This window comes from Phodopus roborovskii, unplaced genomic scaffold (genome assembly GCF_943737965.1).
Source record: "Phodopus roborovskii unplaced genomic scaffold, PHOROB, whole genome shotgun sequence".
Lineage (NCBI taxonomy): Eukaryota > Metazoa > Chordata > Mammalia > Rodentia > Cricetidae > Phodopus > Phodopus roborovskii.
This window is the reverse complement of record NW_026126418.1, coordinates 53272686-53288672: the sequence shown is the minus strand read 5'-3', so window position 1 is coordinate 53288672 and position 15987 is coordinate 53272686. Positions and strand designations below refer to the sequence as shown.

Here is a 15987-nt window from a genome sequence, read left to right as displayed (position 1 = left end):
GTGAGTGTGTTTGTTTGCACTTTGGATTTTTAAACAGCTATGGTTCTCTGCCCTTGAGCCCTTGCTCATGCTTAGATGGAGTGATCACTCTACCAACAAGAAAGTTGCTGTCGAGCATTTACCATAAAAAATACATGAAGGGCACGTGGGATGAGTTTGACTTTGAATTATTTATACAATTGCCTCACTTTGTAGGTGGATGTACAGGCAGCTTTCTCTGGGTCAGTGAGAGAGCCAGTTCTATTAATGTTATATGACAAAGCACAGCATCTGTCCATGGAAGAACACGGAGGGGCAGGAAGCTTGAGAACATACAAATTTTCTGTGCCAAACAAATTCGCTCTTCTTAGGGCCAAACGGCAGTCATTGATGGCAACTGGGCTGAGAAAATTCAGCCTCCCCTCGCTAATCTCCTTTGCTCTCAGCTTTCCAAATCTTTGAAGTTTCCAAGTATTATAAGCTACAAACTTTATGGATTTCAAACTCATCCTCTAGAACAGTCTGCCCAATAATTTGTACATGCCTTTCGTTGTCTTTTTTTTTTTTTTTTTCAATGTGAGAAGTGCTGGTTTTTCTCTCCATTCTCAGGTTAAATATCATAAATTTAATTACAATCTTCTGAAGAAGAGTTAATAAGAAGAGAAATAGAGCTATTTACTTGGTCAAATATCACACAAGAGATTTTAATAAAATGACTGTGCCCTGTTCTTAGCCTCTGTTTCTTTCTGTAGAATAGAAAACACTCTTGGAAAACAATCTAATTTTCCTTTGCATGAGTGTTCTGAGCCCTTCTTAATCTTCTGCATCAAAGAGCTATGTCCTTGCAGGGGCTTGCTTATGACCCAACGTAGGTAATTTATGCACAGTCCTGCTTTGTTACATCTTACAGAGAAAGAGGACTTCTAGACAGGTAACAGGAAGTGTCTTCTATTAGAAATATGTTCATGTCACAATTATAGCACCAAGAATTTAGTGGACCAGGACACATAATATTAGATTTTATATATTTCTATCCATTTTCTAAAACTAGTGAAAACCAATTTGACTAGAGCAGACACATTGCTCATCAGCATATATTTTGAAGCGTCTGCTTTCACCACAATTCCAGTAACTGAAGGTCTTTGTCCAGGCAAAAGTTCCAAGGGGGGGCAGGGAGGCTAAATCTTTCCGGATGCCTTACAAATGAATTATGGAAACTTGAACTATGGCTGACCATGAGAGTCAATGGGCAGATTATCTTACAGGAAGTAACTGGGCACTCCAGTGTTTCTTTTTTCTTTACAATCACCCTCTCTTGAGGGACCAGGGCCTTATGCCCTGAAATGCAGTGTACTAAGCTTATTAGCTCTGTGATCAAGAGCCAAATTACATTCATTCACAGCTGGGGCCACCAGGATCTGAAGTCCGCTGGCTCTGGAAGGCTTTGAAGTAATAAAGAAGAAAATAGAACTTCTTAGGAACCTCTTTCCCTGTCTCTTAAAAGAGAAATAAACTCTTTATCAGATGTAGTATCAATTAACAAGTTATTGGAGATAGTTGCTCATCTGCTGACCTCATTCAGGTTAAATATTGCCAGAAGGAATAATTTAACCATTTACTTAGTACCATATAAATAAGTCGAATAGGCTTGCAAAAGTTTGTCAGGAATCAGTGTTATTCATTGATTTCCCCGGGTGAAATATCAACAAACAGTCCTGTAAATAAATATTAAACTATAGTGCTTGAGAATACAAACAGACATGGATTTATAGATTTTAAAATAAGACCAAACAGGGGCTGGAGAGATGGCTCAGTGGTTCATAACACAGGACCCACGTTCAGTTCCTAGCACCTACATAGCATGTCAGAACCATCTGTAACTCCAATTCCAGGAGATGCGATGCCCTTTGCTGGCCTAGATCCTAGTCTTTCAAGCAGTACACAGCCATATGTGCAGGCAAAACACCCATACAAATACAATTTTGTAAATAGAATAAATAATTAAAAAAAAAAAAAGACTGACAAAAATGGAGAGCACGTGGTCAATTGCCAGTAACAGGCTGTTAAGAGCGTTTGGGTATAAATGGTTTGAAGCAAAGCTTCATTTTACTACATAGTGTTCTAGCTCATACTTCTCTTCAAATTCCAGTGTCCTTGGGTTAATTTCAGAGGAGGCATTTAGTTATGTAAGAAGTGACAGTATTTAATTTAATATGTCATCAGTGGCGTTAAAGAGCATTTTGAAATGTTGATTAAATAATCTGAGTTTAGGAACACCACAACTTATTAGTGTTTGGTTCTCAGTAACTTTATTCTTGGAGCAGTTGGGTGGTCATTACTCAATGTTTTTTTTTTTTTTTTTTTTTTAACTTATCTCTTTGATGGGAAAGTTTCCAGGAATAACTAATCCAACAAGCCAGCCGAAAATTATTTTGGCTACAGTGACAGACGAATAGATTTGGATATTCTAGGTAATTAATCCTGTGGTCTGAAGTGGTACAGCCAGCTTGCAGTCACAAACCTTGGTGACTATGAAGAACATTGTTTGAAAAATGCTGGTTCGGGAATAACTGTTATATTTATTTCTTTTTCAAAGCTCTGCTACCATTATTTTATTTCAAATTTTACAAGATATTTTAAATTTTTACCTCTTAAAGTGATTTGTATGTTTAAATAGTCTAAAGCAGAGAGTGGGACTGTTTTTAATGTAGCAAGCTAGTATAATTTTCTAGAATGATTATATGATTTTTCTCATAATGCTATTTGTAAAGTACAAACCTATTAAAATGTCCATGTGACATTGAGTGGCTTTGGACTTTGAGACTCTTGTTTTAATCCCAACACAGATTCATTCAATTAAAATATGAAAGACTTTTCTTGGTGCTAAAAGGGGGACTGTACTAATTACCTGTGTATGCATCACAAGAATATTTTCTTCACTTCTGTGACAAGAGAGGAGAACATTTTCCTGTGGTGCAGTTCCCTCCTGGGACTGAAGTGGTTTTTGTTTTGTTTTGTTTTCCATCATTTTAAGAGATGACTCATACCTTTATTTTTAAACTGTTTGTAAATTTGAGTTACTAGCTAGTAGGAGGAACATGGGACTCTGACATGGGCCCATGGAAAGGTCTACTTACTCATCCTTTGTAGACAGTCCACAGCTTCCAATCATGTCCAGGTACCATCATCACAATCCATTCTCTGGACTATTTCAGGCAAGTATGTGAATGAGCAGCTATTCTTGGCAAGGAGAAAAATGAAAGCTGTATCTGGACCATAATTCTGGCCTTAAGCTGCTGCCTCCTCCTTCATTTATTTTTGATAACATACCTAATTGGTTCCATGTGGGCCATGCAATTTACCCTGAGATGATTATTTCCATCAGTGAGATCCTCTGGCTCAGCCATCTGCGAGAGAGAGCTGTTGGCTCCACCAGATGAACTGTTTGTCTGCAGCTTTCAACTAGGCCAGGTAGTATTACAAAAATTTTAAAAATGCTTGGGATTTGTTTAGAAAAGGCAGAGATCTAAGTCACAAGGAGAGTGGAGGATTCCAGGTAAGAGGCAGCTGAGAGCACAAGAGCCAGAGGACAGGGACCTGGAAGGCCCCCTCTCTCTGCTGAAGAGGGAGGGGCTGGCATTGCTTGTTGACCCTCTCTCTGCCTTGTGCTGACAGAATACCTGGGACAGTGAGTACCACCAGAGCTTGGTTCTCAGGTGACACCCCGACCTCAGCTTACAAGCAGGACAGAGAACAAGTGGTACATGGAGGACAATCTCTTCAGAAGGTGGGAAGCACAACCCAGCCATGGAGAGAGGATGGGAGAGAACAGAGAGTGTTGCTGGCATAGTGCAAACCATGCCTTCTCTCCAAACAGTACCGGTACACTGGCACCTATAACACCTGGTAACCACTCAGTCTGTTCCCAATTCTGTCATGTCAGAAGTGGCTTATAAGTGAACCCAAGTAGCCTGTGGGTGGACAAAGTGGATCTGCCACCAAGCCTTACCACATGTGTCTGATCCTCAGAAAGCCATTTTGGTGGGAGGAGAACACCAAATTCTGCAAATTGTCCTCTGTCTCCTTATGAATACTGGGGCACCTAGGCACGCTTCTATGTGCCCACACATATGTGTGCACACACACACAATCTGTAAACATAATATATAAATGCATACATAAATACATAAACAAATAATATGGTAGTAATATAAATATAACCATATAGCATGTAGCCTTTATGACTGACTTTTTTTTCCACCAAGAGGAATCTCAAGGGAATTCATTAAAGTTGTTAACAATCTGTTCCTTTTTATTGGTGCATAGTATTCCATAGTGTAGATGTCCCATAGTTTGTTTAACCCATTCACTTATTGATAGACATTTGAGTTCCTTACAACTTGGAGTCATTGCAGGTTAAAGTGCATGGGACTAGAGGCATTTCAGGTGTAGATGGGCTTTTGGATTTTGGAATATCTGTATGTATATAGTGAAATATCTTGGGATGAGCCTGAAGTCTAAAGGTCACATTTGTTAGTTTCATGCTTTGTAAATAGCCTGGATGAATTTTATACCATTCTTTCAATACTATGACTGGTCACATGAGGTCAGAGGTAGGCTTTGGGCAATATAATGTTAGGGCTTAAAAGTATCAAATTTGGGAGCATTTTAAATTTCATATTTTCGGATTAGGAGTGGGCAGCCTGTTCAAATGAAACCAACTGGATATCTGTATGCAGATTTTTGCACTTGAATACAAGTGTTCATGTCTCAGGATTAAATTTCCTGCTGTAAAATGCTGAGTCATCAGATACTTCACTTTAATTTTCCTTTCACCTCTAAGATACCTTGAGAACTATTTTAAAATTAATATACTTCTTTTGCAGGATTCTTTGCTCAGTCTGATATCACTTTTTCTTTTTCTTTTCTTTCTTTTTTTTTTCCAGCCACCCCATATCCTGGTGGATTTAAATGTTTTACCTGTGAAAAGGCAGCAGACAATTACGAATGCAACCGATGGGCTCCTGACATCTACTGTCCTCGAGGTAAAGTCTCTGTAGACAGATTGGGTCCCCAGAGCTGTCTGAGAGTGAGCAGCCCTGAAACCCAGTACATGCTTGCAGTCCCAACAGCTCTTCTTATCTAAGGCTATTGGCAGAACTTTTAGGCATATGCATAACTCATTCTGAAAGACTGTCAGATATAAAGGGACCCATATGACTGCTCCCTGTCTCATGAAGAGCTATCTTTGGAGCTCAAGAGGAGGTAACTGAGACTTCTCCACCCTGGGGCCAGCCAAGTGTGGAACAGCAGAGAATAGGCAGCCTGTTTGCCAGCCTTTGAAACCTCCATCCATAGTAACTTCTTTTATGTGTAGGATGAATGGATGCTCATGTACAGATGTCATTTATTGCCTGTCATGCCACAGTCTTACATTTTGAGACTGTGAAAGCTGGCTTTCTAAATGTCATTGAAGCATCAGTAAAAACCTCCAGCCTTTTAAACTGCTAAGTTCTTTTTCAGGGATGAGAGGGACTGCAATTGAAGCTTGAAATTTTGACCAAAATGCTCATTTGAAAAAGAAGACACATCCTATTTATATCGCTTTTCCTAGCAAGAGACAATGATGTTTCTATCTGGCTGTGAGGCCCTGGTTAATTGGCTGTTTCATTTTGGAAGGAAGTTGACTAGCTGATTGGGGGGTGGCTGGTGTGGGCACTATGGGGCACTCCATTGGTAGTTGTCTTAGCAGTGCTTGCTTTTCACTGTTGATTTAATTCAGGTACGTTAGAATGATGGACACAATAAATGCATTATTTTTCAACATAATACAAGACTTCCTGTGCCCAGCCCAGAGGATGCCCTTTGCTTGTCATGGTAGACTGGTATTGGGAAATCTAGGATGGCACTCCTAGACAGAGAAGAAAGTTCAAACTTTTTATCCTTGGACTCTCTTCTGGGGCTTTCTGGAAGTACATAAGAGAACTCACTGAATATCTGTGCTCAGCCTGTGCCAGTGGCTCTCAACCTACAGCATGATCACTGCCCACAATGTAGTTTATCACAGCACAGGCATGCACTGCTCCCCTGTCCCCTGACCCACCTGTGTATCAGATCAATCAGGCCTGAAGTGAGCCCAAGAACTTGCCTTAGCAAGGAGTGCCCATGTGAGCAGGCACAGCCACATCAAGAACCACAGCGCTGCACAAAGTGAACCAGCCTCAGAGTTTAGGGCCTTGTGTTTCTAAATATGCTTGGTGATTCTGCTGAACAGTCAAGGATGAGAGCTGTTGGAGGCTCCTTCACTTCCTAGGAGGGAAACATCTCATGTCTAGAATCTTGTTGAGTTTTAGGTAGTGATGTCAGGAGACCTTAAAAGATCACGGGAGAAAGAAAAAGATGTTGATGGTAAAGCCCAACTTAATCATAAGGTAGCTATCTAGTCTCCTTGGTAACCTACATCCTGCCCATATCCTTCTACAGGCATTGTTTCATTCAAAATGAGGCAGGGTTTTCATGTTCTGACATTTGCACTGCAGGCTGAAGGTTTGGATCTGTTGTAAAGGGCCTGCTGAACTGCTACTTGTCACTGCAACCAGCCAGTAAATGCTTGGAAGCACTGGTACCCAGCTGGGGGTCCCACATGTTGTTGTTTTGCTGGCATGGGTGGATCTAAGGACAGTGATTTTTTTAAAAGGTCCCTGAGTGGCTCCAATTTGCATCAAAAATTGGCAGTTGTCAACAGTGACTCTGGACAAATCCAGAAAGATTTGCTTTGGGGCTGGCTGCTACTAGAACAGATCTGGTCAGCTGGCTTCTAACGTTGTTGCCATTTGTTAGAACATGATATATGAATCCCAGGAATTTGAGAAAAACCAACCCAGATATTCATTTCCTACTGCTCTGAAGGCCATGAAGTCTAACAGCAAGGCTCCAGAAAATCCAGTGTCACGAAACAGTGTGATACCCAGCTTCCAGTGTGGCACCTTCCCATTGCAGCCTCCCAGGGAGAACAGTGTTATGAATTCACAGTGTAAGGCCAGGTGGAATGGAGCAGACTCACCTCGTACAGGCCTGGAAGGTGTCCCTACCCCACCCATGAAGATGACTTTACCTTTCTGACTTTGCTCTCCAAGGTTCCACCTCATAAGGCTGATGACTGATTCAGTTACAACATAGGAATTTTGGAGGCTATGTTCAGCCTTTAGCAGTATAGGCTTGACTTAGGCTTGGCTTAGCTCTTAGATACCTCGGCAGAGCATATAGGGGAAAGAAAGCAATGTGAACTAGTATTCACAGCCTTTGGCAGACAAATCTCTCCCTGTCACAGAGGACAGAACACAGGTGACCAGGAGCACTCTGCCGGAATACCTTTCCAAGAAGGAGAGAAAGCCCTATCTTGGTGCTTTCTTTTCCATCAGAATCTCCCCTTTCAAGGTACAGGTAAGTGAAAGGAGCAGAGAGGTCTTTACACAAGGTCTTTACAAAAGTAATCCTTCCCCCACTTTCCGCTCCTCTTTTATCTTCCTGTTCTTAACTTTATAGGGACAAATGCAGTTGTGCTCTGAGTGGATGGCATAAAGCAGCCAGGCCAGGCCCCTGGGACAATTATGCAGTGGAGGATAGGAATCTAGTTTCTTCTTTCTATTAGCAGACAGTTTACCCTGGGAGATAAGATCTGACCGTATCAGGTGTTGGAAACAGCAGGTGAAAGTTAAGTGCCCAGGGAGACTGACCCTTAAGTGTGTGGGAGCTGAGGAGAAGAAGACCATCCAGGGGCTGAGGGGCAGTGGCTCTTCAAGCTGAAAGGCTGTGGGACTCTCCAACTAGGGAATGACCTGAGAATATTTAAAAAAACAACTCTTCCAGAAGTCACTCAGGGCAGTGGTTGGACACTGAACTTTGCGTATGTGCCCTACAGACAGGAGAGACCTGACCTAAGAGTACTATCAAAGACTAATTATAGACACCAGAAGATACTGCAGAGCTCACTATTTTGAGTACCTTTGATCCTTGGGTGAGGGGTGGGAATGCTGAGTCTGAGAAGAGGTGACAGTACAGGACTCTTCTGTTTATAAGTCTAGGTTACATGGATTTCTCTCACTAAAACAAATAACCATGTTAGTGAAATGCAGTTCACTCAGTCTTCCTGCATTTATGTTTTCTGCTCACTGAGGGCTGCTAAGAAGCTGCTGGGAAAGGCACAGTACTTCCTATGGCATCTCTGGGCCATTGTGTGCTTCTTTTTTGATGCACCTAACTAGGTTTTAGTCATCACAAGGTGTGAAAATTACTTGATGAAGGTGACCAACCCAGTTTTTTGGGGGATGACATAATCTCAAAGTTTCAGAAGCTGGAGTCTTGTGGAGTGGTGGATCTAGCATGTCAGTAGCATCTATTTGAGATAGGTGGAGTTGGCATGCTTGGCTGTGACTCCACACTGGTCCAGTGTGCCTCAAAGTAGCCCAGCGCTGACTAGATTCTTCCCAGAGCAATGGCAGATCAGCTAGCTGCACACTGAGCTGCTGCAGGTTCACGGTAGCTTCCTTCCAGAATGAGAGAGTAAGGATTGCCTCCTCCATCACATCATTTTGCCTCTGACAAACTCCTGGTGATTTCTGCACCAGAAAGGAGAATCTAAGATGCCCTCCATAACTGACTCCTGTTGCCAAATGTATTGCCACACCTGTAATTTCATCACATTCCTTTCATACCTGGTCACTTTTTCTTGCTTTTTGTAACCAAAAAGGATATTGGGATCATATTATAGGAGAGGCCAATTAAAGGAACAGATGAAAATAGGAGCTGAGATTCACATGGTGTCACTTTGCCCATGATGTCTCTTTGTTGAGAGAGGACTGTATAAATGTTTATTAAGAGTCTGTGGGTTAAATGTTAGTTCAAAAGAACTAACATGGAATGTTTTAACCCTTCATGAGGAAGTATTGCTGCCTCCCTTTAAGACAGAATGTGATAGAACAGCAAAAGAAAATGCCAAGATAAGAAATTCTGCTTCCAGCTTCTCAGCTGATCACTGTATTCTTGTGAAAGTGAATCAGTGGAGATGACCCTGGGTGGCTCTTTCTGGATGCTGGTCTGGTGGGGACACTGGTACAGCAGGAAATAGAAGTGAGATCCTAGTCTAACTGAAGAGAAGCCCATGGTGCTATTCTTGTAGGAAAGCCTTCTTTATTCTATCATTTCTTATGGCAGGCCAATCCCTGGGGCACCCTTTTTCTGATTTACTTAAAATAAGAGTGAGACTTCTTTTTCATTTTAGGCAACCTTACATATAGGATGTAGCCCTCCAAGGCTTCTATCCTTTATAATAAGAGATCTGTAAACCACATGTTAATTCAAGGTTTTGAAACTTGCCAGGGTAGGAAAATCAGGATGTTACTCAGTGTGTGCCCTGGGATCCTGCCCTTTCTGGAGAGTTCATTTGTGCATCTACAAAGGTGTCTTTGGCTGTTAATGCACCTGTTGTTGCTAAGGAGTGAGATGATTTTTAGATGCTCCCTTTTCTCATTACACTGCCATGCTAAATGGCTACCTTTTTTAAAGAGATTTTGAATGTTAAACTACAGACCTAAGAAAAATTGTAATTAAACCCCTCATTATCTGTGCCAAGTTGAGGTTCTAAATGTCAACTACCTATGTGAAGCCATGAGTCCCTACAAGTCCCTCAGTCGTTACATCCCACCCCTGTAAAAGCCATTGAGTTCTGCATCAATGCAGCTCTATGGGATGTAGTCCTTGCTTTCAAACAATAGTAAGTGCAAAGTTGTGTGTTCTGTGAGCTGCAGTGTTAGTCTTTCTCACAGATGTTTAGAAGATCATTATATGAATACATGAAGAATTGATTTATTCTACTACAATGGGCATTTGGACTATGGCCAGTTTTGAGATGCATAAATATTCTTCTCTGTGTCTTTTGGTATATGCACATATGTATTCTTGACAGGTCTAATCAGGAAGTATGGTTGCCAGGCATGAACATGCAAACATTGGCTTTATCAAATACTGCCTAATGCTTTTTTTGTTATTTGAAAGTTCTTTTGCTCTCACCATCTTTGCATGCAAACACTGGCTACACAATGCTGCCCAACCTTACTGTTGACAGAAACAACAGAAGCTAGAAGCCCATAGTATTTTTAAATACTAAATATGAACCACTGCCAATCTTTGACTCCCACTCTGAACCTGTCAGCCTTACTTCTTCTCCCTTGTTGCCCAACTAGCTCTGAATGGGGCTTGTGCATCCACGCCTTCTCTACCCGTTGGCAGTGCTTTTTGCTTGGCTTCCCAGTCTCTGCATCTGTGGGTTTATGGATTAGCAGATGCCCCAAGGGGAGACCAGGTCAGGCCCAAATGAATGAATTTCTCTCTTCTCTGGATCCTTACTCCTATAATGGAAGCTTTCCTGTACATTTATCAGGTGTTTGTAGTTTTAACTTTATTATGTTAAGTTTATTCTTTGTATTGGTAAGAAGATACAAGGGTGACCATCTCAACAAGTAAAATTCTTAAAAATTTTCTTTCATTTTATATATGTGTGTATACATTATATGTGATATATTTAGACATTATAGATAGTGTTAGATATTAGCTTGTTCATCCAGATATTTTGACCCAAAAGTTCTGTCTCTTAAGTAAGATCATTATTATTAGCAGCAGCAGTATGTTGAGAGTATCAAGCCTACTCTAATTCATAATGCTTTTGTCCAGATATTTCCCATTATTTTGGTAGCTTCAGGTTGTCTAATGGTTACAACATGTTTTGGTAAGTTCTGAAATATTTAGGAAGTGAAGTAGCTGTTGGTGCTTGAAAGTGGACCCTGGTTATGGTCTGGACTCTTGACAATGCTGATTTGCTGAGATGTGAGTTGTCTTAGCCACATACTCCCACTACCATGTACTCTTCCTTACCTTCCCTGCATGGTAGAGCAACATCTTCCAAACTGTGAACCAAAATAAAGTCTTTCAAATTTCTTACCCTGAGTATTTTGTCACCACAGTGAGAATGGTGTCAGGCTCAGATGGATGGCATCCATTTCATGCTTTTGCCATCTTGCCTTTAGTTTAACCACTGTCTACTACAAAGTCTTGTTAACCCTCACTACTGTGTATGTATCTTCCCAGACACCCTGGGGCCCTTTCCTACTAAAGAGCACTTGCTTGCTGAACTTCAGTGATTGAAGGGAGAGCTTCCTCATGTGTATGTGTCATAAAAGTCTGGATCATAGAGCTAGGCTTGGTGATGCATGCCTGTAACCCAGCACTTTAGAAGCACAGGAAGGAAATGGGCTTCAAGGGCAGCCTGGTCTACATAGTAAAACTGCCTCAAATAAAATATAGCCGTAAAAAACCTTGGTTGAGGCTTTCAAAAACATAGGGAAGTGATGGTCTGACAGTTTTCCCAGGAGGTACAAGAGAACAGAGAGTAGTGTCTGCTCGAGTTGATGAGCACCTGTTTACTGTTCATTTCTGTCTGGGGGGGGAAACCCATAGTTTCAGTTAATCTGTGGAGGGCCACTGATAGGCAGGGCAGCCATGAACATAGCCTAATGCTTGGATGCCAGATGCCCATCCCTTCATGGGTCACTTTTCTTTCTTTGTGAGAGCCCCTTATTGCCGAGCTTTGAATTATAGTGTGATGTGCACATGGTATAGCAAAACAGTGTAACCTTCCTCTCAAAAAGAGCATGCAACAGAAGCAGTACCCACACTGAGAAATGACCATTTCCAAAAGCTCAGCATCTCTTATGCTTGTTTCCATCTTTCCCTCACAACCAAGGGTCACTGGGTATGTTCTACATACCCCTATGTAGAAACTTTCACCCCTCAGCCCTAGTCTTTAAAACAGTGATTAAGATTAAAGGTGGTAGTCTCTGGTGAATGCTGATTCCATGTGCCTGCTGTCCTCGTGAGATGACATTGGAATCCAGACAGGCACTTAGCAGAGATGGTGCAAAGAAGTGAGGGGAAGAAGCCATCTGTGAACCAAGGAGCACAGCCTCTGAATAAAGCTTGACTCCAAACTTCTAGCCTCCAAAACTTAAGACAAACTCTGGTAGAAGTCCATTTCTTTGGTAGCTTTCATTGTAGTCCTGAAAAGTATATATTATAGCACCATCCTGATTTCCAGCCATATAGATCAGTTTTACTGCGTGTTGGCTTATTTTTTCCAATTTCTTTTGCTCAGTATACATGAGATATTCTTATCTAATTAAAATATATTCCATTCATTATTACTATTGTATGAATAGATGCCATAATTTATTTATTCTGACACCAATAGGCATTTTTGTAGTCTTCAAGTTTCATTTGTACAATAGTGCTTTATAAATTTGCTAAAACTTTCATTTCCTTATAGCATTTGTGTGTGTGTGTGTGTGTGTACGCATAATTTAACTTGATAGTGTTTCTATGGATATATTCTTAGTAGATCATAGAAAATAGTTTCCCCAGGTACATGGTACCTGTAGTTTTGTACCAAGTTCTCATATAAATGCTGAATAAACCAGATGAGATCATTCAAATACAGACATGGTAGAGTTATAATAACTGTCACAGATCTAAATTTAAATGTTTTAGTTTGATTAAGCTTTATGAAGAAGAGCTTGGCTGGACATGGCCTTCCCATAGTCTGTCTTCGTAATAAATTAAGCAGGTGGTTAGTTGTGCAAGGCTATGTCACAAGCTGTAGGAGTGTAGATACCAACAAGAATAGACCTTATTCTTTATACTATAAGACAGTAGATTACCACCAGGATCCTATTCACCACAGGAGTAGTTACGGAGATATTCCTAGGCATCTGGTCTGAAGAGGCCATATGGATGGCCAAACATCATACCATGCATGAAGGACAGCATTTCCCTATATATCCCCTATCTAGCCCATGATACCAGAAGTGCTGAGGCTTCCATTCTGGAGAGATAACACTAATGCCCTTTTCTTTTTCCCTTATGAAATACAAATCAAAAAGAAAAAGAAAAGTTTGAAAGGTGGAGAAAGGGAAAATTGTAAAGTAGCTATGGCCTTCATGACCTGAAGGACAGCAGTGCTGTGGTGACTTCCAAGTACACTTTCTAGACTTGGAGCTGAAAAATACAGCCAAAGCATCACTAACACCAGCACAATAAACCCCAACAAAGGTGTCCTTTCTCCAGCCAAAAGTCTGACTTCTTGTCAGAAAGACAGGAAACTTTTATGTAAGAGCCATTGCTCTTGGCAAATACCACAGACAAAACCAAATGCACCTATTTGGCAGAAGGGAACAGAGAGCTCAGCCTTCAGTTCATGGCAGGCTGTATATTGCTCTTCCACCCTACCTCTTAGGGTGGTTTCAGAAAAGGACAAATAGTGGGCAGTTATGAGGTATCCCCATATTGCTACCAGAAACCATGGCAGTGGACATTGGATTTCTGAGTCCACTGGCAAGGAACTACCTCCACCCCATTGAAGCACTTTATAAACCAGCTGGGCAGAGTCAGAACTTTGCCTACCATCCATTGGCAACAAGCCCCACCCCATAGTCTGCACAGCATCTGTAAAGGGGAGCACTGATTAGCTCTACCACCCTCAATCCAGGATGTTTCATGAGATATAGTATGTTACAGCTTCATTTGGAATTGTCAAGATTTCAGTTTAAAAATCATTTGTCATCCCAGAAAGAGCTCAGATTTAGCAGAAAGCGTAACAGACATTGCCACAATTCACTTTTAAAAAGGAAAGGTTTACCATGGCTCACAGTGTTGGAGGTTTGAATGTTAGTTGGTTAATTAGTTGGTTAGTTGGCCCTGTTGATTTCAGGCCTTCAGCTAAGCAGCACGTTGCCCTGGGAGACATGATAGAACTAGCTGCTCATCTTACAATGGTGGAGGTAGGAAGGGGACAGTTGGAGAAACAGATATGCTTTAATGCCCGGACTTTTTCCCATACTTCACTTAAATCTTCCACTCCTAGTCATGCCAGAGGCTGACGATTAAATCTTCAACACATGGACTTTTGAGAGACACTACAGTCTCAACTATTATAAATAAATACCAGACTAAGGTAGAGATGGAGAATTACCCAAGAAGAGTTTAAGTCAATGATAATAAAGAAAAGCTTCAATAATTATAATTACACTGAAAATATCAAAGAAATGGGAAATATGAGAGGAGCCAAATGGAACATTCCTGAATGTGAAAAATCCATGACTGTACTTGAATTAAAAATGTTCAGTGGGTACTCCAACAGAGTTGAGGCAACAAAAGAGAGAGCCAGTGATTTGAGAGCAGAACTATATAAAGTACTCAGTCTTAAAGAGCAGGAACAAAAGGAATGGAAGGGGAAAGGAGAATTAGGGATCCACAGAGCTTACCAGGAAGGAAACAGTGGTTCTGGAGCTGTGGATCATGACCCTTTTGGGGGAATTGGAAAAACCCTCTCTTGGGGTTCACCTAAAACCATCACAAAACATAGGCATTTATATTAAGATTTATAACAGTAGCAAAATTACAGTTACAAAGTAGCAATTTTATGGTTGGGGTTGCCATAGGAGAAACTGTATTGAAGGATCAGCATTAGGAAGATTGAGAAACACTAGCCCATACATTTGCAGTCTGCCAGCTTTCCAGCCCCCTCCAGCTCCTGTTCTTGCTTTCCTGTGTAGAGACATCCATACATCCAGCATTTCACACCATTTAACATGGAAACACTTTCACATTGAATGGCGTTAGATATGTAAGGGAGGCCTTATTTTATAAGATTTTTGTCAAATTTTAATAAGATTATTTTCAGTGATGGCTGGAGTATCAGGCATGTAGGTAGATGTATGGAAGTTCATCTGTACATTCATAACAATCACGGCAATGTCTCCAGGCTCTTAAGTGAACATAAATATTCATTACTTAAAAGGGAGTTCAAATTGTACACACTTGTCAGTTTTCTAGAATGCCATTCAGACCCAGACAAGGAAGTGATGAAGTCTTGCAATAGGAAGTGTATAATGGAGGCATTTTAGAGAATTTAGAGGCTCATATTTGGAGAGAAATCTGAACTGTTTCTAAATTTCTGGCTTACATTTTCTGGGAAGATAAAGGTGCCATGTTCCAGGTAGTGCCTTCCTGAGGTTGACACATAGAAGGATAAAGGTGGGAGACTTTGTTGCTGCTGCTGCTGTTGTTGTTGTTGTTATGGTCATATGAGGTATGATGTGACACTGGCAGTGTCCAGGAGACAGATGGAAGAAGGAGACTAAAGATGTGGTGTCAGAAGTTTGATGAGGTCCCCTGAGTAAAAAGAGGTTCAAGGACTAAACATGAGAGAATGTCTGCACTCTGGTTAAAACAGCATTGGAAGAGAAAAGACCGGAGAGACCACCTGGAAGATGTGTCTCTGAAGTTGAGGTGGGAAATCCCACAGAGGTGATTAAACAATAGAGTGGGAACTGCAAAGAGATCCTGCACCTCAGGCCCTTGGGGGAGCAGTTGCTGCCCAGCCAGCTGTGTAGATGTGTGGAACTGGGTAGATGTGTGGAACTGGGTGCAGAGTAACAACTAAGCAGTGGTGTGCAGGCAGGGGCCACTAGCCCTTTGATTTCTAGTATAATCTGTAATGCTCTTGTTACAACTCTTTGCTTCCCATTCATTTTCTTGCACCCGAGGAGTTGTTTCCTAGTATTGCTTTAAAAATTATACCTCTTTGTGTATACCCCAACAAGCAGAACCACAGACAGTGACAGAGCAGTGAGGAAGTGTTTTCCTCTGACACAGGCATATGTGATGTCTTAATTCAAATCATCCCATGTATAGTTTGTAGAAGCAGTTTCTTTTATTGGAAACTATATTGGTTAGTGGAAATGCATTTTAGCTGTGAACTGGTTTTAAATTCCAAAACATGGCTAAGGAGAGAGAGGGACATATAGAGACAGATACAGAGAAGAGTTGTGAAAATTATAGTTTGTGTTTTTCAGTTATTGATTGAGCTGTCTTTCCCATTTGTAACTTTACTGTGAGTCA

General features: G+C 41.1%; 1 protein-coding gene across 1 annotated transcript in view; it reads left to right on the top strand.

The window, feature by feature from the left end:
• Lypd6 (LY6/PLAUR domain containing 6) overlaps positions 1–15987 on the top strand; it is a 117121-nt gene that overhangs the window by 94611 nt on the left and 6523 nt on the right. Inside the window, exon 3 of the mRNA XM_051184722.1 lies at positions 4926–5024. Coding sequence (XP_051040679.1) covers positions 4926–5024 — 99 coding nt within the window. The remainder of the gene's footprint in view (positions 1–4925; positions 5025–15987) is intronic.